General features: G+C 33.6%; 1 protein-coding gene across 9 annotated transcripts in view; it reads right to left on the bottom strand.

Annotated features, from left to right (window-relative positions):
* Window positions 1-27386, bottom strand: part of JAK2 (Janus kinase 2) — a 135794-nt gene that overhangs the window by 48434 nt on the left and 59974 nt on the right. For all 9 annotated transcript variants that reach the window (XM_057721631.1, XM_057721633.1, XM_057721630.1 and 6 more), the window contains 2 exons: window positions 16118-16241; window positions 7513-7630 (listed from right to left, as the gene is read on the bottom strand). In XM_057721631.1, coding sequence (XP_057577614.1) covers window positions 7513-7630; window positions 16118-16241 — 242 coding nt within the window. The remainder of the gene's footprint in view (window positions 1-7512; window positions 7631-16117; window positions 16242-27386) is intronic.

Below are 27386 nucleotides of genomic sequence, written 5' to 3' on the forward strand. Positions count from 1 at the left end.
AGGGAGTCGCAGGAGGGAGGGGATATGGGGATATATGTATAAATACAGCTGATTCACTTTGGTGTACCTCAAAAGCTGGTACAAGAGTGTAAAGCAATTATATTCCAATAAAGAGCTTAAAAAAATGCAGAGAAAAAAAATGGGCAGAAGAGCACATATCCAATAAACTATTAGTGACAAAAAAAAAGGGGGGGGGCAAAATATCTAAATAGACATTTCCCCAAAGAAGACATACAGACAGACAAAAAACACATGAAAAGATGCTCAACATCACTAATCACTGGAGAAATGCAAACCAGAACTACAATGAGGTATTACCCCATACAGGTCAGAATGGCCATCATCAAAAAATCTATAAACAATAAATACTGGAGCAAGTGTGAAGAAAAGGGAACCCTCCTGCACTGTTGGTGGGAATGCAAATTGGTACAGCCACTATGGAGAACAGTATGGAGGTTCCCTAAAAAACTAAAAATAGAACTACCATATGATCCAACAATCTCACTCCTGGGCATATATCTGGAGAAAACCATAATTCAAAAGGATGCATGCACCCTGATGTTCACTGCAGCACTATTTACAATAGCCAGGACATGGAAGCAACCTAAATATCCATCTACAGAGGAAAGAACAAAGAAGATGTGGTACACATATACAATGGAATATTACTCAGCCATAAAAAAGCACCAAAATAATGCCATTTGCAGTGACATGGATGGACCTAGAGATTGTCATACAGAGTGAAGTAATAAGTCAGACAGAGAAAGACAAATATCATATAATACTGCTTATATGCGGAATCTAGAAAAATGATACAGACAAACTTATTTGCAAAGCAGAAACAGAGTCACAGATGTAGAAAACAAACTTTTAGTTACCAAGAGGGGAAGGAGGGGGCGGGATGAATTGGGAGATTGGGATTGACATATACACACTACTATATATAAATGAGATAACTAACAAGAACCTACTGTATAGCACAGGGAACTCTACTCAACGCTCTGTGGTGACCTAAAGGGGAAATGAATCTAAAAAAGAGTGGATATATGTATATGTGTAACTGATTCAATTTGCTGTACAACAGAAACTAACACAATATTCTAAAGCAATATATTCCAATAAAATTTTTTTAAATGTGAATAAAGAAAAAGACAAATATGATATCACTTGTAAAATATGACACAAATGAACTTATATATGAAACAGAAAGACTTACAGACATAGAGGGTTGCCAAGGAGGCGGTGGTGGGGGAGGGGTGGAGTGGCAGTTTGGGGCTAGCAGATGCAAACTAGTATATATGGAATGGATAAATAACAAGGTCCTACTGTACAGCACATGGAACTATATTCAATATCCTGTGATAAACCATAATTGAAAAGAATATAAAAAAGAATGTATATATTATATACGTATAAATGAATCACTTTCCTGTACAGCAGAAATTAACATAACATAAACCAACTATACCTCAATTTAAAAAAATTATTTCAAAGCAGATCAGAGACCTAAATATGAGCTAAAACCATAAAATACTTATAAAAAAATAAAGGACAAAAGCTTCATAATATTGGATTTGACAGTGTTTTCTTGGATTTGACACCAAAAGCACAGATAACAAAAGAAAAAATAGATAAACTGCACTACAACAAAATTTAAAATGTTTGTGCATCATAGGATACAGTCAACAGTGAAAAGGTAACTCAAGGAATGAGAGAACATATTTGCAACTCATATATCTGATAAGATGTTTGTAACCAGAATAAAGAGAGCACACAGAACTAGACAACTAAAAAACAAACCTGATTAAAAAATGGGCAAAAGACTTGAATAGAAATTTTCCCAAAGAAAATATAAAAATGGCCAATAAGCTTATAAAAAATGTGCTAAATCACTAATCATTAAGGAAATGCAACTCAAAACCACAACAAGATACCACTTCACACCTATAACAATGGCCATCATCAAAAAAAAAAAAAACAGAAAGTAAATGTTGGTGAGATGTGGAACGCTTGTGTGCCACCGGTAATAATGTAAAATTGTGCAGCTGCTATGGAAAACAGCATGGCAGTTCCTCAAAAAAATTAAAAATAGAATTACCATATGATCTAGTAATCCCACTTCTGGATAGATATCCAAAAGAACTGAAAGCAGGCTCTCAGAGAGATATTTGTACACCCATGTTCATTGCAGTATTATTCATAAGAGCCAAAAGGTAGAAGCAACCCAACTAACCAACAGCAGATGAATGGATAAACAAAATGTGGTATATACAATAGAATATTATTCAGCCTTAAAAAGGAAGGAAATTCTGACACATGCTACAACATGGATGAATCTTGAAGACATTATGGTCAGAGAGATAAGCCATTCACAAAAGAGTAAATACTGTATAATTCCACTTACATGAGCTACCTGGAATAAGTAAATTCATAGAGATAGAAAGTAGAAAGGTGGCCGCGAGGGGTCAGGAGGAGAGGGGAATGAGGAGTTATTTTTTAATGGGTTAAAGTTTCAATTTAGGAAAACAAAAAATATTCTGGAGATGGATGGTGGTAATGGCTGCACAACAATATGAATATACTGAATTAATGCCACTGATTTGACCACTTAAAAATGGTTAAAATAGTAAATTTTATTAAGTATATTTTACCCCCCCCCCCACAGAAAAGCTGGTTGCTCTCATACTGCAAAAGAGAAATATTGTTCAGTTTGTTGCTCACAAACTGAACTAGCCCTACTACACATCTTAGAAAAGTGAGATGAGGATCTGTGAGGCTATTTCCCATGATATTAGCAAATCTGATTTAAAACTCCTTGATCTGGTATCTTGGGGATATCAAGAGCATATCTTTACACAAAAGCACTAATTTATCCTTCTTTCTTTAGTTTCTACTCCTCAGTCTTGTAGCACACAAAAACAAAAGTTATTTATAACAAAACATTTCAATTAGTTTTTTATTATTTTATTTTAAGAACTTTTATTGAGATACAGTTAACAGACAAAAAACTGCATACATTTAGAGTGTACAACTTGGTACACCAATCTCCCAATTCATTCCTCCCCAACCCTCCCAACTTTCCCCACCTGGTGTCCATTATGTTTGTTCTCTACATCTGGGTCTCTATTTCTGCCTTGCCAACTGGTTGATTTGCAACATTTTTCTATAGTCCGCATATATGTGTTAATACACGATATTTGTTTTTCTCTTTCTGACTCACTTCACTCTGTATGACAGTCTCTAGGTCCATCCATGCCTCTACAAATGTCCCAGTTTCACTGCTTTTTACAGCTGAGTAATATTCCATTGTATACGTGTACCACTTCTTTTTTATCCATTCATCTGTTGATGGACATTTAGGTTGCTTCCATGTCCTGGCTATTGTAAATAGTGCTTCAATGAACATTGGAGTGCATGTGTCTTTTTGAATTATGGTGTTCTCTGGGTATATGCCCAGTAGTGGGATTGCTGGGTCATATGGTAATTCTATTTTTAGTTCTGCAAGGAACCTCCATACTGTTCTCCATAGTGGCTATAACAATTTACATTCCCACCAACAGTGCAAGAGGGTTCCCTTTTCTCCACACCCTCTCCAGCATTTACTGTTTGTAGATTTGCTGATGATGCCCATTCTAAGCAGTGTGAGGTGATACCTCATTGTCGTTTTGATTTGCATTTCTCTAATAATTAGTGATGTTGAGCACCTTTTCATGTGCCTCTTGGCCATCCATGTGTCTTCTTTGGAGAAATGCCTATTTAGGTGTTCTGCCCATTTTTTGATTGGGTTGTTTGTTTTTTTGATATTGAGCTGCATGAACTGTTTATATATTTTGGAGATTAATCCTTTGTCTGTTGATTCACTTGCAAATATTTTCTCCCATTCTGAGGGTTGTCTTTTTGTCTTGCTTATAGTTTCCTTTGCTGTGCAGAAGCTTTGAAGTTTCATTAGGTCCCACTTATTTATTTTTGTTTTTATTTCCATTACTCTAGGGGGTGGATCAAAAAAGATCTTGCTGTGATTTATGTTGAAGAGTGTTCTTCCTATGTTTTCCTCCAGGAGTTTTATAGTGTCTGGCCTTACATTTAGGTCTTTAATCCATCTGGAGTTTTTTTGTGTGTATCATGTTAAGGAGTGTTCTACTTTCATTCTTTTACATGTAGCTGTCTAGTTTTCCCAGCACCACTTATTGAAGAGGCTGTCTTTTTTCCATTCCCTTCCCTCCTTTGTCATAGACTAGTTGACCATAGTTTATCTCTAGGCTTTCTATCCTGTTCCATTGATCTATATTTCTATTTTTGTGCCAGTACCATGCTGTCTTGATCACTGTAGCCTTGCAGTATAGCCTGAAGTCAGGAAGCCTGATTCCATCAACTCCGTCTTTCCTTCTCAAGATTGCTTTGCCTATTCGGGGTCTTTTGCGTTTCCGTACAAATTGTAAAATTTCTTGTTCTAGTTCTGTGAAAAATGCCATTGGTAATTTGATTGGGATTGCATTGAATCTGTAAATTGCTTTGGGTAGCATAGCCATTTTCACAATGTTGTTTCTTCCAATCCAAGAACATGGTATGTCCCTCCATCTGTGTCTTCTTTGATTTCTTTCATTAGTGCCTTATAGTCTTCTGAGTACAGGTCTTTTACCTCCTTAGTTAGGTTTATTCCTAGGTATTTGATTCTTTTTGTTGCAATGATGAATGGGATTGTTTCCTTAGTTTCTCTTTCTGATTTTTCATTGTTAGTGTATAGAAATGCAAGAGATTTCTGTGTGTTAATTTTGTATCCTGCAACTCTACCAAATTCACTGATTAGCTCAAGTAGTTTTCTGGTGGCATCTTTATGGGATTTTCTATGTATAATATCATGTCATCTGCGAACAGTGACAGTTTTACTTCTTCTTTTCCAATTTGGATTCCTTTTATTTCTTTTTCTTCTCTGATTGCTGTGGCTAAAACTTCCAAAACTATGTTGAATAGTAGTGGCAAGAGTGGACATCCTTGGCTTGTTCCTGATCTTAGAGGGAATGCTTTCAGTTTTTCACCACTGAGAATGATGTTTGCTGTCAGTCTGTCGTATATGGTCTTTATTATGTTGAGGTAGGTTCCCTCTGTGCCCACCTTCTGGAGAGTTTTTATCACAAATGGATGTTGAATTTTGTCAAAAGCTTTTTCTGCATCTATTGAGATGATCATGTGGTTTTTATCCTTCAGTTTTTTTTAATATGGTGTATCACAGTGATTGATTTGCGTATATTGAAGAATCCTTGCATTCCAGGGATAAACCCCACTTGATCATGGTGGATGATCCTTTTAATGTGTTGTTGGATTCTGTTGGCTAGTATTTTGTTGAGGATTTTTGCATCTGAATTCATCAGTGATATTGGTCTGTAATTGTCTTTTTTTGTAGAATCTTTGTCTGGTTTTGGTATCAGGGTGATGGTGGCCTCATAAAATGAGTTTTGGAGTGTTCCTTCCTCTGTCATTTTTTGGAAGAGCTTCAGAAGGATTGGTGTTAGCTCTTCTCTAAATGTTTGATAAAATTCGCCTCTGAATCCATCTGGTCCTGGACTTTTGTTTGTTGGGAGATTTTTAATCACAGTTTCAATTTCATTACTTGTGATTGGTCTGTTCGTATTTTCTATTTCTTTCTGATTCAGTCTTGGAAGGTTATACCTTTCTAAGAATCTGTCCATTTCATCCAGGTTGTCCATTTTATTGGCATATAGTTGCTTGTAGTAGTCTCTTATGGTGCTTTTTATTTCTGTAGTGTCTGTTGTAATTTCTATTTCCTTTCTAATTTTATTGATTTGGGTCCTCTCCCTCTTTTTCTTGATGAGTCTTGTTAGAGGTTTATCAATTTTATTTATCTTCTCAAAGAACCAGCTTTTAGTTTTACTGATTTTTGCTATTGTTTTCTTTGTTTCTATTTCATTTATTTCTGCTCTGATCTTTATGATTTCTCTCCTGCTAACTTTGGGTTTTGTTTGCTCTTCTTTCTCTAGTTCCTTTAGGTTAGATTGTTTATTTGGGAATTTTCTTGCTTCTTGAGGTAGGATTGCATTGCTATAAACGTCCCTCTTAGAACTGCCTTTGCTGCATCCCATAGGTTTTGGATCATTGTGTTTTCATTGTCATTTGTCTCTAGGTATTTTTTGATTTCCTCTTCGATTTCTTCAGTGATCTCTTGGTTATTTAGTAGCATATTGTTTAGCCTCCATGTGTTTGTGTTTTTTAGTTTTTTTCCTGTAACTGATTTCTAATCTCATAGTGTTGCGGTCAGAGAAGATGCTTGATACAATTTCAATTTTCTTGAATTTACCAACCTTTGATTTATGACCCAAAATGTGATCTATGCTGGAGAATGTTCCATGTGCACTTGAGAAGAATGTGTAATCTGCTGTTTTTGGATGTAATGTCCTACAGATATCTATTAAATCAAGCTGACTTAATGTGTCATTTAAAGCTTGTGTTTCCTTATTAATTTTCTGTGTGGATGATCTGTCCATTGGTGTAAGTGGGGTGTTAAAGTCCCCCACTATTATTGTGTTCCTGTTGATTTCCTCTTTCATAGTTGTTAGCATTTGCCTTATATATGGAGGTGCTCCTATATCAGGTGCATATATATTTATAATTGTTATCTCTTCTTCTTGGATTGATCCCTCGATCTTTATGTAGTGTCCTTTCTTATCTCTTGTAACATGTTTTATTTTAAAGTCTATTTGATATGAGTATTGCTACTCCAGCTTTCTTTTGTTTTCCATTTGCATGGAATATCTTTTTCCATCCCCTCACTTCCAGTCTGTATGTGTCCCTAGGTCTGAAGTGGGTCTCTTGGAGACAGCATATATATGGGTCTTGTTTTTGTATCTATTCAGCCAGTCTGCGTCTTTTGGTTGGTGCATTTAGCCCATTTACATTCAAGGCAATTATCGATTACTGTTTAAATCAAGGTAATAGGTAAAAGCATTTAAAAATGTTCAAAAACAGCACAAAAATTTATTAATAAACAAATAGCTGGAACACAGTTCTCAGACTCAGTATCAACAAGCAGCCATCCTTCTATGAGGAGCTACACAAACTATTGTAGTTCACTTTTTATGCAGTTACTTACTTTATATTTCACTACTCACTAAGTCTGAAATTGTTCAAGAATTTTAAAAAAAATTTCTCTAAAGAAATTTCACTGCCCTGTATTCCAGCCACTTAGATCTAAATGAATCATGTTGTAAAACTCAGTCTAAACTTCATGAAATCCTTAAAATCATCTAAAACACTAAAATAAAAAGAAAATTCAAAGGGCCAGTTCTAGCAATCTTTATAAAATAGATTGAATTATCCATAAACCATGGGGTGAAAAATGAGTGATAAAAGACTCAATTTTGTTACCTCTCTGTACATACTATGCAGACAGAACCTCAATTTTTCCCATATGTGAATATTTTCCTGATTAAGAGAGATATTTACATGGCAAGATATTTATCATTTAACACACATATAAGCAAGATAATATAATCATACCTGAGCAAAAAGGTAAGACATGACAAAGTCATCAAGAAGAGGAGCTTCAGCACCTCGAGATATTCCATGCCGATAGGTTCTGTTGCTGCCATTACAATACCAGTAAGGAAAGTAAAATCTACGAGACAAAACACTCAGTCAGCCTCCAATAGTTCTAATATAAGCATACTGTGTATATATAACCACCTCCAGTCTACCAAAAGGTATTATCCCATAATCAGAAAACACAACTAACAGTGTTAAATACAAAGTAAGGACAAAAGGAAATATAAAGCCATGTTGTAGTAATATAGCCAGAAAATACAAGAAAAATAAGTTTAAAATCCATATTCTGCCTTCTTCCATGCACAGAACATATAAGCAATAATAGAAAAGAGAGAAATGTAGAAATAAAACATTAACAAAAGAATTTTAATATAATTCTAGAAACATCAGTAGAGGAATCTGAAAATGCTAATTTGGTGTGAAAACAAATAATGGCTTCTTCTTTTACGAAATGGAGATCACATAAAAAAGAATGAAATAATGCCATTTGCAGCTACATGGATGGACCAAGAGATTATCATATTAAGCAAAGTCAGTCAGAAAAAGAACGACAAATACCATATGATATCACTTATATGTGAAATCCAAAATATGACACAAATGAACTTATCTATGAAACAGAAACAGACTCACAGATACAGAGAACAGGCTTGTGGTTGCCAAGGGGGAAGGGGTGTGGGAGAGGGTTTGATTGGGAGTTTGGGGTTAGCAAATGCAAACTATTATATATAGAATGGATAAACAATAAGGTCCTACTGTATAGCACAAGGATATTCAATATTCTGTAATAAACTCTAATGGAAAAGAATATATATAAATACGTATAACTGAATCACTTTGCTGTACACCAGAAACTAATACAACATTGCAAATCAACTATACTTCAATTTAAAAAAATGGAGGTTACAAAATTGTCCTTCAAAGAAACAAACACAAAATTCTATGTTGCTTTTTTTTATTTGCAGCTCTATTAAGATATAATTCACATAAATTTCACTCATTTAAAGTATACAATTCAATATTTTTAATATATTCAAAGCACTATACAAACATCACTACAACCTAACTTTAGAACATTTTTATCTCCCATAAAAGAAATTCCATACTCATTAGCAGTCACACCCAAACCACCCTTATCTACTCCTCAGCCCTAAGTTACCACTAGTCCATCTCTATAAATTTGTCTATTCTGGATATTTTATATAAATGGAATCATATAATATGTGGCTTTTTCTACCTTCTTTCACTCAGCATAATGTTTTCAAGGATCATCCACATTTATAGCATGTAACAGTACTTCATTTCTTTTTACTGCCCAATTAAACTTCCATTGTACTGGGTATACCACATTTTGCTTAACCATTCATCACTTCATGGATATTTGGTTTGTTTCAATCTTTTTTGCTATTGTGAATAATGTTGTTATGAATAAACATATACAAGTTTTTTTTTCCCTGTGGATGTATATTTTCATTTCTTTTGCATATATACCAAGGGTGGCATTGCTGAATCATATGATAATTCTATGTTTATCTTTTTAAGGAGTAGCCAAACTGTCTTTCAAAGCAGCTGCACTATTTTATACTTCTAACAACAATGTATGAGTGTCCCAATAGGTTACATCCTTGACAACACTTGGGTGGAGAGTTTAGCTAAGTTATTCTATGGTACTGCTGACTCGGCATTCATTTTGTTTGGTCAAGAGTCCTGTAGTGACCTTAAACTGACATTAGCTCCCACACAAATACATGCCCTAGACAGCAACTTGCAGAGTCACAAGCAAATGTAAGTTCCTTAAACAACTCCCCCAACAGCCTTTGTGATCAATAAAGTGCCTAGCGCTATGTGCCTCTTTGATAAGACCCCAACATGGCTTACCAAAACCCAGCTCTTTTGAATTGACCAGTCTGGCCTTAGTCCAGGAACCCCAAAGCACTCTACCCTTAAACCCTAATAAAGGCACATGCTCCAGGTCCTGACTTTCTCTATCTACACTGTGCCTTGACCTCTCCATGTGACCTCTTAAGGCATGCTGGTACTTCCTCAACGACCTGTGAGTAATAAACTTTTCTACTTCAATTCCTCTAACAGTCTGTTGTTGAAATGTGGCTCACCATCTGGCACCCTGTGTTCCACTTAATAAGTTAATTTGACAATTTTTTTTTTAATCTTTTGGCCGCAACACATGGCATGTGGGCTCTTAGCTACCCAACGAGGGATGGAAGCCCAGCCCCCTGGGTTGGCAGCATGGATACTTAACCACTGGACCACTAGGGAAGTCCCTACCTTGACAAATTTATAACAATTTGTTATTGTCCATCTTTTTAATGCTTGCCATCCTAGTGGGTAAAATGATATCCACTGTGGTTTTGATTTACATTTCTTATGCTTACTGATCATCTGTATGTTTTGTTTAGAGAAGGGATATTCAAAACTTTGCCATATTTTAATTGGGTTAGTTGTCATCATATTGAGCTATAAGAGTTCTAGATATAAGACATTAGTCAGACATACAATTTACAAACATTTTCTTCCATTCTACGGCTTGTCTTTTCACATTCTTGTCAGTATCCTTTGATGCCCAAACATATACTTTGATGAATCCCAATTAACCTATTTTTCTTTTGTTGCTTAGGCTTCAGGTGCCATATTGAAATCACTGCCTAATTTAAGTACACAAAGATAAACTCCTATGTTTTCCCCTAAGAATTTTATAGTTTTAGCTCTTAGATTTAGGTCTATGATCCACTTTAAGTTACCTTTTTGTAAACAGTATGAGTTGGTGGCCTAAATTCATTACTTTATATGTGGATATCCAGTTGTCCCAGCATGATTTGTTGAAAAGACTATTCTTTCCCCATGAATTGTCTTGGCACCCATGCCTAAATTCTATTACCATAATGAGAGATTATTTTTGGACTTTCAATTTTATTCCATTAATCCATATGTCTAACCTTAAGTCAGCACCATACTGTCTTGATTTCTATGGTTAGGGACTAAGTTTTGAAATAAGAAGTGTGAATATTCTTTGTTCTTTTTTAAGACTGTTTTGGCTATTCCAAGTCTCTTTAATTTTTAAAATGAATTTTATGATTAATTTGTCAATTTCTGCAGTAAAGATAGCTAGAATTTCAGTGGAGATTGCATTGAATATCCAGATTATGAGAATATTGCCATCTTAACAATATTAAGTCTTCCTATATAAACATGAGATAGTTTCCCACTTATTTAGGTGTTTCTCTAATTTCTTTCAATAATATTTGATATTTCTCAGTATACAAATTTTGCTTTTTTTGTCAGATTTATACCTAACTATTCTTTTATGCTATTGTAAATGGAATTTTCTTAATTTCACATTTGTACTGTAATTGCTAGCATATAGAAATACAATTGATTTTGTATTTCTGTCCTGCAACCAAGCTGAGCTCATTTATTAGTTCTAATAGTTCATTAATTCCTTAGGATTTTTCATATACTAGATCATATAATCTGTGAATAGACAGTTCTATTGCTTCTTTTCCAATAAGGACGACTTGTATTTCCTTCTCTTGCCTATTTTCCCTGGCTAGAATCTATGGTACCATATTAAATAGAAGTGGTGAGAGCAGATATTCTTGTCTTGTTCCTGATCTTTGGAAGAAAGCATTCAGCCTTTCACTGTCAAGTATAAGGTTAGCTCTGGATTTTTCACAGACACTCTTTATCAGACTGAGGAAGTTCCCTTCCACTCCTATTGTGTTTAATATTTTGATTACGATAGAATGTTGGATTTTGTCAAATGTTTTTCTCTGTGTCTATTAAGATGATCATATGATTTGGTTCTTTATTTTATTAACATGGTACATTATATTGATTGATTTGGGGATGTTACAGCAACCTTCAATTTCCTGGGTAAATTCTACCTGGTCAATATTTAATCCTCTTTATATATTGCTGGATTTGGTTTGCTAGTATTTTCTTGATGATTTTTACACCTATGTTTATAAGGAATTTGTCTGTAGCTTTCTTTTGGATGTCTCAGTCTGGATTTGGTATCAGCATAATGGTGAACTCACAGAGTGAGCTGGGAAGTGTTCCCTCCTTATCACTTTTTGTGAATAACTAGTATCAACTCTCCCTTAAAAGTTTAATAGAATTCACCAGTAAAGCCACTTGGGCCGGGGCTTTCCTTTGTGCAAAATTTTTTTAAATTAGTAATTGAATTTCATTTCTTTACTTGTTAAGGTCTATTCAGACATTCTATCTATTCCTTTGTCAGTTCTACAGTTTGTGTCTTTCTAAACATTTGTCCATTTCATCTTGGTTATGTAGTTTGTTGGCATAGAGTCGTTCCTTATAATTCTTTTTATTTCTGTAACGTCACAGTAATGTTACCTCTTTTATTCCTGATTTTAATAATTTAAGCTTCTCTCTTTTTATCTTGGTCAGTCTAGCTAAAGGTTTACTGACATTGTTCATCTTTTCAAAGAACCAACTTTTGCTTTCTTGATTTTCTCCATTGTTTTTCTGTTCTCTATTTCATTTATGTCTACTCTGATCTTTATTATTTCCTTCCTCCAACTTGTTTTGAGTTTAATTTACTCTTCTTTTTCTACTTTCTTAAAGTGTAATGTTATTGATTTGAGAACTTTATTTTTTTACATAGGTATTTATAGCTATGAATTTCCTTTAAGCATTGTTTTAACTGTTTACCACAAGTTTTGATACGATCCATTTTCATTTTCAGTCATGTCAAAGTACTTTCTTTTCCTTTGTGATTTCTTCAACCCATCAGTTATTTAGAAGTGTGTTGTTAATTACCACGTATTTCAATTTTCCAGTTTTCCTTCTGTTATTGATTGCTAATTTAATTCCACTGCGGACAGAGAACATACTTTGTATGATTTCAATCTTTGTAAATTTATTGAGATTCATCTTGTGCACTAACATATGATTTACCCTGGAGAAAATCCCATACACACTTGAAAAGAATGTGTATTGTGCTGTTGTTGGGTGCAGTGTTCTATACATGTATATCTAGCTGGTTTACAGTGTTCAAGTCTTCTATTTTCTTGCTGATCTTCTGTCTACTTGTTCTGTCCATTACTGAAAGTGAGGTACTGAAGAATCCAACTATTATTGTTGAATTGACCAGTTTTCCCTTTAATCTTTTCAATGCTGCTTCATTTATTTTGGAGCTCTGTAGTTGGATCCAACTTATAACAATTATAAACAAATGTTATTGTTTCCTAATGGGTTAACTCCTTGTTCATCATAAAATATCCCTCCTTCCTCTGTCTCTAGCAACAATACATATCTTAAAGTTAATTTTGTCTGACATTAACATAGCTTCTCCACCTCTCTTTTGGCTACTGAATGCCTGGTGTATCCTTCTCAATCCTTTACTGTCAAGTTATTTGTGTTTTTACATGCAAAGTGTGCCCCTTATAGACAGCATGTAATTTATGTTTTTTTTTTAATTTAGTCCTCCAATCTCTGCCTTTTGAGTGTTTAATTCGTTTATATTATATTTATAATACTATTAGTAAAGTATTTTATTATGTCTGTCATTTTGCTTCTATTAGGCTTTTTTGGATTTTTTGTCTTTTTTGTTCATATATTCCTCCATTATTGCTATATTTTCTAGTGTATTACATTGTCTCTTGTTTAATCTTTTACTGTATATTTTTGAGTTATTTTTATAGGAGTCTCCCAGATGATTACAACAGACATTTTAACTTAATCTAGTTCTTATTAATATCAACTTAATTTCAGTAAAATACAAAAACTCTGTTCCCTTTATTCTATATTTTTCATAAAAATTACATCTTTATATATTATAAGCCCTCCAACACAGTTTTATAATTGTTGCTTTTTTATGTTGATTTTGAAATAACCCATAAATATGTAATAAAGGAAATGAAGAATAGTCTCTAAACAATAGGCAGGTGGAATTTTTTTAAATTATATAAAAACTCCTTTTGGCTAGTTTCTGGTTAGACTATCCTTGGAACTTCTGATTATAGGCAGCAATGGATACGTGCCCCCTTAGTTTAAAAATAGGAGGAAGTCATGAATTTGATAAGGGAAATATTTTTTAATTCTTAAGAAGAGGTCAGTAAACTATGTCCCACAGGCCTAATCTGGTTCACTACCAGTTTTTATAAAGTTTTAGTAGAACACAGTCATGGCCATTCATTTACTTACTGTCTGTGGCTGCTTTCACATTACAATAACAGAACTGAATAACTACAACAGAGACAGAATGGCCTGCAATGCCTAAAATATTTACTATCTGGCTTACAGAAAAAAACTGCAGACCACTGCTCTACAGACATTTTAAAATAAAAATATACGAGGGTGAGTCAAAATTATTATTACAGCACTCTGGCTGTAGAATTTATTTTAATTAACTTTTAGAAAAGACAAATACATTAATTTTCGACATAATCTCCTTGCTTTTCAATACACTTTGTCCATCTGTCAATAAGCTTTTGTATTCCCTCATTAAAAAATGTTTAGGCTGAGCTGGAAGACACGAATGCACCACTGTCTTCACTTCTTCATCAGAAGTGAGTCTGGCTCCTTCTTGATGGCTAACACTTGTGCAACCTTCCTTGAACTTCTCTATCCAGGCATACACACTTCTTCGCGATAAAACACTTTCTCCATACTGCACACAAAGTTTTCGATAAATAACGGCACCAGGTACACCCTCAGACCACAAAAAATGAATAACTATATGCTGCTCTTCTTTCATGCAAAGCACAAATGGGACATCCATTTTTGCTCGCACCACAGTTACAAGTGAACTGATGTAACACCTTCACACCTGCACAGCAGTGACTGGGGAGACAGTAGCCTTGAACAGAAAGCGCTGATAAGACAGTAAGGCCAAAAGAAGGTTTTGTTTGTTTGTTTTAATATTTATTTACTTATTTATTGGCTGCTTTGGGCCTTAGTGCTGCATGCGCGCTTTCTTAGTTTCAGCGAATGAGGGCTGCTCTTCATTGTGGTGCGCAGGCTTCTCTTCGTGGCAGCTTCTCTTGTTGCCAAGTACAGACTCTAGGCACACAGGCTTCAGTAGTTGTGGCTCCTGGGTTCAATAGTTCTGGCTTGACAGCTCTAGAGCACAGGCTCAGTAGTTGTGGCACATGGGCTTAGTTACTCTGCAGCATGTGGGGTCTTCCTGGATCAGGGATTGAACCTGTGTCCCCTGCATTGGCAGGCAGATTCTTAACCACTGCGCCACCAGGGAAGTCCCCAGAAGTTTTAATATAACCAGAGTGTGGATAATTTTTGACTCACCCTCATATTACATGCTGATTGCAGAAAGTATAGTAAGTATAGAAAGTGATAAAGAAAATACTCTTAATAAGATACTGACATTTTGTGAAACATGTAGCATATTACCCTGCTTCTTTAAATAATACAGATATGAAAAGTCTTAAAACCTGCACAAGTCTTACATAACTCTGAACAGATTTAATCCTAGGTACCTTATGTTTTTTGTTGTTATTAGTCATTATTTTAAGTGACCTCTTTTCTGTTTGTTTGTAGTGCATAGAAATAGTTATTTTAACATATTGATCACATAAATCTAGCCTTCTGTTGAATTATTATTGATGCCTGTAGATTTGTTAATATTTTCTATGTTAACAATCATATCATCTCCAAATAACGACTTTTTGCTTCTTTGTTCTCAATTATGAAACTTTTTATTCATTTTATTTATTTATATTTCCTGGAGTTAGGAACTTAAATATAGGAAAAGTTCTATATTTAAGCAGTGATCGTGGCTATCTTTGTTTTCTATATATCTTGTTCCCGATTTTAAGGAGAATGCTTTTACATTTTACTAATATTTAAGAACATTATTTGCCACATTTTTTTTGCAGATATCCTTTACTGCCATAAGGATGTCTCTCTTGAGTCTTAGTTTATTAAGGTTTCCTTTCCTTTTCTTTTTAAAAATATGAATGAGTCCATGTTTCTTTTTTACTATGTAACACTGACTCTGTATGGAATGGATCTATTTCATAAGTAAGTACCACAGATCAAACTTATTACTTTGTTTCATCCTTTTGAACTGAAAAGTACCTCTGGATTTCTCTAAATTGGTATTACATATCACCAAAGATTATTAAATAAAGTAACTTATAATTTGAGGTTGTAAATAATCACTGGCAAAATCTTGTCTTTCCTTCACTTCAACTTAAAAAAAAGTTATTAAAAAGAAGAGATGTATGCTTACATATTATCGAACAAAACATCAAATTTCCTGGGAATATTCCAAAAATTTAGGATTTTGCTAGTGAAGGCCATTCTTGTCCTTTTCAAAATTTAATTATAATCGTAAGTGGTAAAGTAGCATCCCACCAGAACAGTTTTATTCTCAGAGCATTCTAGTTAAAGAACATGTATGAACACTTTCTCTAGTGGGGAAAGACAGTCTTAAATGAAGAAGACAGATACTAATTGGTTCTGGTTTCTGATATTAAAGACCTTGCAATTAAAAAATATGGTTAATAATTTGCCCTTTTACTATTAAGTTATCTAGTCACTTTACTGGAGAAAGTACCTGATTCTGTAGAGTACATTGTGCCTGGTTGATTCATCTATATGGAAGACATGGTTGGGTGGATACCAGATCCTCTCTGTTTCATTCATTAAAGCAAACATACTATGATACACAGGTGTGATTCCTAGGAAAGAATCAGAAAAGAAAATTATTACAGATAGTGAAGTACATTTATATAACATCTATAATCTGCAATGGGGCTGAAGTAACAACTCTTAAAATCAGCACAAGATGCAGCAGCAGTCAAAATCTTCTGATTCAACACTACTTACAACTGAATTCTTAATTAAATATATTTTCCCCTTATATTTAAAAATTTGATTGCTAGGATTCTTTCAAGCACATTATAAAAAATATTTTATTTAGTTTTTTAGTTGTCCTGTACAGTAAGGTTGATTCAAAGTTCTGTGTGTTTTAAATAATAATGAGGGTACCAAATAACTAAAATATTTAGGAGTCATCAGGTGCTTTAAAGAGAACAGTGAAACAGTTTTTTTTTTTTAAAGTTTTATTTTTAAATGTCAAGTTTTACACAATACACTAGTCATTACATCCTCTGTACTATTTAAACTTACAATGAAAAATTTTAAAAATCAACTTAAAATGCAAGGTTATGTGATTTTTTTTCAAAGATATTTTAGGAGGTATAGTAACAAAAGGCTGAAGGCCAGTGAACTTTTAAAAAAACATACAGAACACCTAAGCCACACAATTAAATAACACATTATTTCCAAACACATAGAGAACATTCACACACACATACAGCCACACAAATAAATACCAATCATGTGGATACTAAAAACAAGTCTCCAAAATACCAGAGAGTGATCACACATTCCGTGTCTTCTAATCACACTTCAATTAAATTAGAAATGAATACTAAGGAAAAAAATTTTCACTCTATGTATTTGTAAACATAAATTTCACAGAAAGTATGTTTACTCTAGTGATGTTTTCACTCTTTTTCACTGTAGGCAAAATGACACCAGCTTGACACACTGACAACAAAGATTTAAAATTTTTATTTAAGATTTTAACACAACTGTCTACTCATAAATATGTAATAATTTCAATTATTAATATATAGAGAGACATTATTCAGTAGCAACTTTGTTTCCTTGAATTCATTCTTGAATTCATAAATACTTCTACATATCTCACAGGTCATAGGAGAAATTATAATAAATTAAAAAGCACTTAGGATGAATGATGAGCAATACCATGTATAAAATAATGGAATATAACAAAAGTGATACTCAAGAGGGAAAGCTGTACCTTTAACCTGTTTATGTTAGAAAATAACAGATAATGATCTAAATTATCTAACTCAATACATTAGAAAACAACAGAATATCCCAAAGACAGATGAAAGAAGGACATGATAGAGTAGAAGTTAACAGGGAATAAAGATTCAATAAAGAGAATCAACAAAATAAAATGTGATTATTTGCAATTACTAACAATAAATAAGCCTCTGTCAAGCCTGATTGAGGAAAAGAAAAAGAAGGCATAGATAAACATTAAGAATTTTTTTAAGTATAATTTTAGGTACAGGGTTATAAAGACAAAAAGAGTGTTAGAATAAATTATGGTAGTAAATTTGAAAATGTAGAAAAATGCACAATTTTTGAAAATGTGTATCTTTAAAAAATGGGTTCAAGAATTTTAAAACTTCAAAAGAAAAGTAACTATTAAAGAAACAATCTAAGGAGTTAAAAAGTTCAGAAGAAGAAAGGAGGAGGAAGAGGAGAAAAAAAGGAAGAATGACAAACAAGAAAGGAAAAACCACCAGCAGAGCCAGATGAAATTTACACGTGAGTTCAACTAAACATGAAAGACAATTCCAATCTTAAGTACTATTACAGAGAACAGAAAAAGAGAACAGGAAAACTGACACATTTTGTGACTTTAGTTTGACCATGATACCAAAACCAGATAAAGACATCATAAAAGAATAAATCTCACTTGCCAAAATAGACTCAAAAGTCCTAAACTAAACATTCGCAAACCAAATGTATCTTAGAAAAAAATTATGACGAAGTTCATTTATCCTAAGATTGCAGAGATGGCTAAGTTAGGAAAATCTATTAATGTAACTCATCACAATAACATATTAGAAAAAAGCCTGAAGTAAACTGACAAAATGATAAATTTGAAAAGTTCGGTGGTAAGCACACTGATCTGTATTTTATATTTCTACACAAAGAATTACTTGAAATATTTTATAATAAAAAATCAGGATTAAAAAGGCAAAACAGAAAAATAAAGTGAAAATGGCAAAAGATGGAAATAAGTTATTCATAGTAGAGCAAATCCACATGACTAATAAACATGAGAAAGGATAGTAATACTTAGTATTGAAGAAAATGCAAATTGTCCTAGTTACCAAGATGGGACTAAAGGAAAAGAAAGGTAAAAGTACAGTGGAGAAGAAACTTCTTTTTTTTAACAGAATTCATTAAATAAAAGCAGTAAGCCTCATGTCAGAAAGAAAGGAAAGGGAGAACAAAAAAGAAAAAAGACGCTAATGAATACCAAGATAAGGGTTCACCATGTATATCATCTTGAAACTACAGAGAATAATTGCATATTATCTCTAAACTTTAAAATAACCATAAGATAACAGGAAATAATACCATTCAAATAATTTGAGAAATATTTTATCTGAGTACTATTTGGATCTAGGCTAATTCTTCATTGAAAAAATATTTTAAACTTGAAATTTTGAGGAACATTATCTAATCAATCAAATAGTTAGCATCATAATCCCATGTGTCTGTTCCTTGTACATACTACTTCTTTTATCTAGAAGGTACAAGGTACTACCTCTCCTCTGTCCACAAAATGGGTCATACTACCAGGTAGGGACCATAAGAGACCTGATATGAGATTGCCTTGGAAAAAAAGAAAAAATACTGGGAAGAGAACCTTAGCAAAAAAGTCGCGTCTAGTTTAAATGTAATCATGCAAATAAAACTGTATATAGAACCATTATTCTTAGCTTATGATGACAGGGATATTTTTCTGAACAAGATGATGTCATGATTTTCAAACGATACTATAATTACACAAAGCAGGAAAAGTGTACTCATACTGATGAATCATCAGGATTTCTTAAAATGATGAACAACGACTTCTTAACATAACTAAGACTCCATACCTTAATCATAGGCATCAAAATAGGAAAATAAATGTACCCATATAAATTGGCACAAAAGGTTCAGAACAAGGGATATACACCAAAAGAAAACTAGTTAGGTCATCTTGCAAACAAAAGCAAAAAACAGTGCTTATAGTCATGTTTAGTCACACTATCTTATTCCAAAATGGCAATTATATATTAACACTTATTTCATGTTTTTCTTACTGTTCATGTTAACTGGATTGTCCTAGGAAGGAAGAAAAGGCAGTGACACTGTGTCTGAGATATACACTATATTGAATAGACTGGACCTCAAAGAAACCTCAGTCATTTTTAACTCCCTTTCTTTCCCTACACACCAAGTCCAAATTATTATTTTTATTCATTAATAAAATATTATTAATTAATTCAAAATGTTTCTTCTTTTCCAAGCCATTACCAGAATTGTGATTCAATTCCATATCATTCTAGACCAAGAACAGTCATCATTCCACTAATACTAACAGAGTCCCTATTCTATAATATGCACAAGATGGGTATGGAAAATACAAAAATGAAAATAGTGCCCAACTAAGGATCTCACAGTGTAGCAGATGACACAGAGAAGCCATTAGAGAATTACAATTCAAGAAATTAAGTGCAATGATAGTAAAGACAACAGGAAAACACAAATGTACAGAGATAACAAGGATTCTTTGCTTGACCAAGTTTTAGTCAGGCTCCCCTGAACCCTCTCCCTAACAAGCCCAACTGTGTATTTCCTTGCAGAATCCAGTTTAAGCAGGAATCTTGCTTAAGTCCATTTAGCAAGAATTCACCACCTTTGATATCTGATCAAATTCTTCACCCCTACCATCCCCCAGGTGGTAGCTGATCACCTTGGTCTGCTCAGCAAGAATCCTCTGGTAGGCTGGTTCAGCCAGAATCCTCTCCAGACTTGAGGTCTCCTCTAGTAATGTTTCATTCACCAGTGCCCCCACCCTACTTGCTCCTTGGCTATATATTCCCACTTATTCAGATTGTATTCAGAATTAAGCCCACTTCTACACTGGAGTAGCTTCCCCTACTACAATAGTTGCTTAAATAAAGTCCATCTTTATCACTTTTGTCTGGCCCTGGTTTCCTTTAACAGAGGTAAAAACTTTACCACGAGGTTCAAGTGGAGTAAAGATAACCAAGAGCTGAAGGAATCTGTCACCAGCAGATCTGCAGTACAAGAAATACTAAAAGGAGTTCTTTAGGCTGAAGGAAAATGATGGCAGAGGAAAGCATGGAACTATAGGAAAAAAGAAGAATACAGGAAAGGGTAAATATAAAAGAACAATGACTATTTAAAGCAATAATAATATAAGTGCCCTGTGTGTTTATGATGTATACAAAAGTAAAATGTATCAATAGCACAAAATGTGAAAAGTAAAAGGAGTTAAACTGTTATAAAGTTCTTGAATTGTTTGAAAAATAACATACTAGCTGAAGACTGTAATAAGCCAAAAATGTACATTTATAATATCTAGGGTAGCCACCAAAAGAAAAATACAAAAACTAGTACAAAAAATCCAATAGAAGAGATAAAGTAAAAAAAAAAAAGAAAGAAAGAAAAATACTTGATCACCCTAAAAAAGGCAGAAAAGGAAAAACAAAGACAGATAAATAGAAAATAAGCAACAAGATAATAAATTTAAACACAAATATATCAGTAATTATATTACACATAAATGTAAATGAGTCAATTAAAATACACATTCTATCAATCTGGATTACAAAAAACAAAAAACCCTTCATGTTATTTACAAGAGACATACTTTAAATGTAAGGATACAGATAGGCTGAAACTAAACAATAGGAAAATGATACACCATGCAAACACAAAGCAAAAGAAACCTGATGAGTCAACATTAGTATTAGACAAAATAAACTTTAGGAAGAAGCATTAGTTGAGATAAAAAGGTACACTTCACAGTGATAAAGAGGGCCAGTTCAACAGGAAGACACAGTAATATTAAATGTGTATACAACTAATACTATGGCTCCAAAATATATGAAGCAAAAAAAAACATAGAACCAGAAGGAGAAACACACATTCAAAATCTCCTGGAAACTGGAAGAACACAAAAAAATCAAAATGAAAGGTCATAAAATTAAAAAACTAACCAACTGAAATTTAGTTTACATTTAGAGAACACTACACCTAGCGAGTACAGAATATACACCATTTTCAAATGCATGTGAAACATTAAACAAGACAGTTGATAATCTAAGTAACAATGAAAGTCTCAAAAAATTTCAGAGGACTGAAATTATACAGAATACACACTATGACCATAGAAAATTAAACAAAAAAAAATCAGTAACTTAAGGATAATTTTAAAATTCCCAAAAGGAATCAGAATCCAGATCTGCTGTATTACCTAAAATGTCCAGTCTTTAACAAAAGGATTATGAAAATATGCAAAGAAACAGGAAAGTGTAATCCTTGGGCAAGAAAAAAGGAAGGCAACAGACACTGCCTCTGAGAAGACTCTGATGTGAAATTTAACAAAATCTTCAAAGCAGTCATTATAAATACGAGGGTGAGTCAAAAAGTATCTGCACTCTGGCTGTAGAATTTATTTTAATTAACTTTTAGAAAAGACAAATACACCATTTTTCGACATAACCTCCTTGCTTTTTAATACACATTGTCCATCTGTCAAAAAGCTTTCGTATTCTCTAATTAAAAAATGTTTTAGGCTGAGCTGCGAGCCACCACTCTTTCACTTCTTCATCAGAAGTGAATCTTTGCCTTGGTAGGGCTGCTTACAGGGGACCAACCAGGTCAAATGAAGCAAGATCAGGACTACAGGTGACCTTCTTCGCGACAAAACACTTTCTCTATACTGCGCACAAAGTCTTCAATAAATAACAGCACCAGGTACACCCTCAGACCACAAAAAACAAATCACTGCATGCTGCTCTTCTTTCATGGGGCAACACTTTTTGCTCGCACCACAGTTACAACTGATGTAACACGTTCACACCTGCACAGCAGTGACTAGGGAGACAACAGCCTTGAATGGAAAGTGTTGATAAGACAGTGTGGCCAACACAAGTTTTAATATAACCGGAGTGTGGATAATTTTTGACTCACCCTCATATGTTCAAAGAACTAGAATAAACTATGATTACAGAAGTAAAGGAAGAGTGACATCAGTGAAAATGGTATATCCCTATACAGCAACAACATAAATTGAGTAAAAACTATCAGAATCAACTTCATGAGAACTCTGGAAAACAGTCAAAGATATGCAACAACCAAGCAATTGCTGAGTCAGGAAAAGGGCAAGTTTAAAATGTTAGGAAAAATTGGCAGCATTTCTACTTTCCTCTCTGCTCAAGACAGGCTTAGAGATGGCAGCTGGTATTCCTAATGTGAAACTCTGGTCCATGGCTCTGGAGTGAACAGAGACAACCTTAATCTCAAGAAACTGATTTTTGTCTCTTTTGACCTGACTGGAGACTGACAGAACTGTTGCAAGAACACACGTATGTTTCACCAAATTTGGAACTTTCTCAGGGCAGAAAAGCAGCTTCACAGAGGTAATTCCTAAAAGCATTGTAAGGCAAATGACCAACCCGCTACCACCTGGGGTAAAGGTTTTAAAGTTGAGGCAAAAAACAGACATGCTGAAAGCTAAAGAGGAAATGACGGGGAGCAAGTTTCTTTGGGGAATTAAAGCACTGAAAGGCACCTATACATACTGGGGAATAGGAAAGCCATATTCATGTCCAAGAAAGGACACTTAAGAGAAGACCCTTAAAGCTTTCAGTTCAGACTGATCTTCAGGCTCAGCACAAGCAGAAAGAAATGGCTACGGCAAAGTTCTCAACAGACTGGATAAACATTGCAGGAATGATCAGAGAGCCAAGCTGCAAAGACTGGGAGAGTTTTTGGTTCTCATTTCTTTTCGTTCTAGGAATTCAAAGAAATCTCTGATAAATAAAACCTGACCACAGTCTAAAGGAACAGAGACTTCAGAAACTACACATGACAAAGAATTCAGACTTTATAAATATAGTTTAGAAAACTCAATAAACAAACAACCGCCATCCAAAGCAAGCAGCGAAAAACACTGAGAATAGAGAAGACTTATATTTCCAGTTACTACATTATAAACTTGAAAGATCCAACTTGTTGAATATTCAATCAAAAATTATGAAGCAAGCAAAGAAACAAGAAAGTATTCCCATACACAGAAGAAATCAAAAGAAACTGTCCTTGAGGAACAGAGACACAGGTTTTACTACAAAATGACCTTAGTTTTCTGCCTTCGATGTGCTCAAAGAGCTAAAGGAAGACATGGACAAAGAACTAAAGGAAACCAGGAGACGGATGTAATCAATGAAGACATGAACAGTATACACAAAGGAAATCTGGAGCAAAGAAGTACAATAACTGAAACTGAAAATTCACTAGAGGGTTTCAAAAGCAGGTTTAGACAGACAGAAGAATCAGCTAACTTGAAGATAAGTCAACTGAAATTATATAGTCTGAAGAGCGGGGAAAAAAGAGAAAAAGAAAAGGAAAAAAGAAAAAAATGGACAAAACTAACACAGCTGTGGAATACCTTCAAGTGTACCAACATATACGTCATGGGAACTCCAGAGGGAGAGAAAGTAGAGAAAGGGACAGAAAGAATATTGGAAGAAACAATGGCCCCAAACTCCCCAAATTTGATGAAAACCACAAATCCCACAAATCTAAGCAGCTCAATGAGTTCCAAGATGATAAATGCAAAGTGATACACACTGAGACACATTAAAATCAACCACCAAAAGCCAAAGACAGAGAGAACCTCTAAAACAGCAAGAGAGAAATGATTCATTACATACAAGGAATCCTTAATTAGGCATTCTCAGTAAGACTCACAGCCAATTTTTCATCAGAAACCATTGAGGTAATGAGGAAATTGGGTGACATAATTAAAGGGCTCAAAGAGAAAAATGTCAAACAAGAATTTTATATCTGGCAAAATAATCCTTTAAAGATGAAGTAGAAATTAAGACATTCTCAGATAAACAAAAGCTGAGGGAGTTCACTGCTAATACATGTGCCCTACAAGAAATGCTAGAAAATATTCTTCAGGTAGAAATATAAGACATTAGACAATAACTCAAAGTCATGAGAAGAAGTTTTAAAACTGTGATGAATATAACTATAGAAAAATACAAAAGCCATTATTATTGTATTTTTTAAGTCGTAATTCCTCTTTTATCCTTTCATGCTCTAAAATAAAAATGCATAAACCAATAATTACAGATCAATGTTGATGGGCATACGATATATAAAGATGTAATTTGTAAAACAACAACATAAAGGAGGAGGGACAAAGGTGTATATAAGCGGATTTTGCATACTATTGAAGCTAAGGTGGTATTAATTCAAAATAGATTTTCATCAATTCAAGAGATTAATTATAATCCTTAGGGTGACCCCTAAGAAAATAACTAAAAAACAAGAAAGGAAAATAGGAAAATGGGAAAATGGGATGGAAAGGAAAGGAAAGGAAAACGAGAAAGGAATCAAAATGGTATAATAAAAAAATCAAACACAAAAGAAGGTAATAATGGAGGAACCAAGGAATAAAAAACATATGAAACATAAAAAAAACAGAGCAAAATGCAGAAACTAGCCTTCATTATCAATAATTACTACAAACATAAATGAATAAAACTATCCAATTGAAGGCAGAGATTGGTAGAACGGGTTGGAAAAACAAAATTACCCAACTATATGCTGTCCACAAGAGACTCACTTTAAATCTAAAGACATTTTAAGTTGAAAAGGGAAAGCATGGAAAAAGATAACCCATGCAAACAGCAGGCAAAAGAAAGCTGGAGTCGCTATAGTAATATCAGGCAAAATAGGCTTTAAGTCAAAAACTGTTTAAAAAAATACAAAGAAGGGCATTATGTATTAATGAAAGTTTCAATCCTTAAAAAGATACAACAGTTATAAACATACATACCTAACAAACTAGCCCCAAAATATATGGACCAAAAATTGAAAACTGAAAGGAGAAACAGACAATTCAACAATAATACTTGGAGAGTCAATACCCCATTCTCCATAATGGAGAGAAAAACTATACAGAAAAACAATAAGGAAACAGAGGATTTATGTGACTATAAATTAACTAGATGTAACAGACATATTTGGAACACAACCACAAAATAGCATAACACATTTTTTTCTCAAATGTACATGGAATATTCCCCAGGATAGGCCATATGTTAAGTCATAAAAGAAATCTCAATACATTTAAAAAGAATTAAATCATACAAAATATCTTCTCTGATCACAATGGAATGAAAAATACAAATCGTAACAGAAGGAAAACTGGAAAATTCACAAATATGTGGTAATTAAATAACACACCCTGAAACAAATTATGGATCAAAGAAATTAAAAGGTAAATTAGAAAAAGCACTGAGACAACTGAAAACAAAAACACAATATATCAAAACTTCTGGGATGCAGCAAAACCAGAAAACAGAGGGGAAATCATAGCTGTAAACACCTACATCTCAAATCAATAACCTCACTATACACCTTAAGAAACTATAAAAAGAGCAGACTAAACCTAAAGCCAATAGGAAGAAGGAAAATATAGAGACTAGAGAAGCAATAAGGGAAAAAGAGAATACAAAAACAAAAGAGAAATATCGTCAATGAAACCAAATGTGGAGTCCATGAGAAGATAAAAAAAAAAAAAGTGACAAAACTTTAGCTACAGTGAACAAGAAAAATAAAAGATTCAAACTACCAAGTCAGAAATGAAAGTAGGAACAATACACTACTAACATTAAAGTAATAACAGGGATTATAAGAAAATACTATAAAAAATTATCTACCAAAAATTAGATAACCTAGATGAAACAGAAAAATTCCTAGAAACATGATAATTATCAAAACTGACTCTAGAAAAAATAGAAATAAAGAAATTGAATCTGTAATCAAAAACTTTTGAGCAAAGAAAAGCTCAGGACGAGAGAGTTTCACTGCTGAACTCAATCATTTAAAGAAGAAATAACAGCAATCTGTCTCAAAATCTTCAAGAAAATGAAGAGGGAATGCTCCCAAGCTGATTCAATCAGGCCAGCATCACTCTGACACCAAAGCCAAGCAAAGACACTGTAAGAAAACTACAGACCAATATACTTGATGAATATAGATGCAAATATCTTCAACAAAACAGTAGCAAACCACATTCAGCAAAATATTAAGAGGATTATACACCATGACCAGATGGGATTTATCCCAGGAATATAGGGTAGCTCAACAAATGAAAATTATTATCTCAATTTATACACAAAAAGTACCTGACAAAAACCAATACCCTTTACAACTTAAAAACAAAAACAAACAAACAAAAAAAACTTTATCTAGGAATAGAAGAGAACTTCCTCAACCTGATAAAGGGCAGTTAAGAAACACCTACAAGTAACTTCATAATGACTGGCGAAAGACTAAAAACCTGTCCTTAAGAAAAAGAACAAGACAAGGATACCCATATTCACCACATTTATTCAATACTGTAATGGAAGTTCTATCCAGAGCAATTAGGCAAGAAAAAGAAATAAAAGACATCCAAATGGGGAAGGAAGAATTCAAACTGTCCCTATTTGCACAAGACATGATCTTTATTAAGAAAACAGTAAACAATGTCCCCCAAAAAACAATCAGAGCTTATAAATGAATTCTGCAAAGTTGTAACAAGATAAAAATGCAAAATCAGGTGTATTTCTATACACTAGAAATGAACAATCCAAAAAGGATAACAAAAAAATTCCATTCACAACATCCAAGTAAATAAAATACCTATGAATAAATTTAAGAGGTAAAATACTTATACACTTTTAGCACTTATAAAACAGTGCTGAAAAAAAATTAAAGAACACCTAAAAAGGCAAAAAAGACATGTTGTGTTCCTGGATTGGGAGAATTTAAGATGGCAATATTCCCCAAATTAACCTATATATTCAACACAATTACTACTGTAATCTCAGCTGTCTTTACTGCAATAATTGACCAGTTAATTATAAAATTCATATAAAAATTGAAGGGATAGAAGAGTCAAACAATCTTTA

This window comes from Hippopotamus amphibius, chromosome 2 (genome assembly GCF_030028045.1).
Source record: "Hippopotamus amphibius kiboko isolate mHipAmp2 chromosome 2, mHipAmp2.hap2, whole genome shotgun sequence".
Classification (NCBI taxonomy): Eukaryota; Metazoa; Chordata; class Mammalia; order Artiodactyla; family Hippopotamidae; genus Hippopotamus; species Hippopotamus amphibius.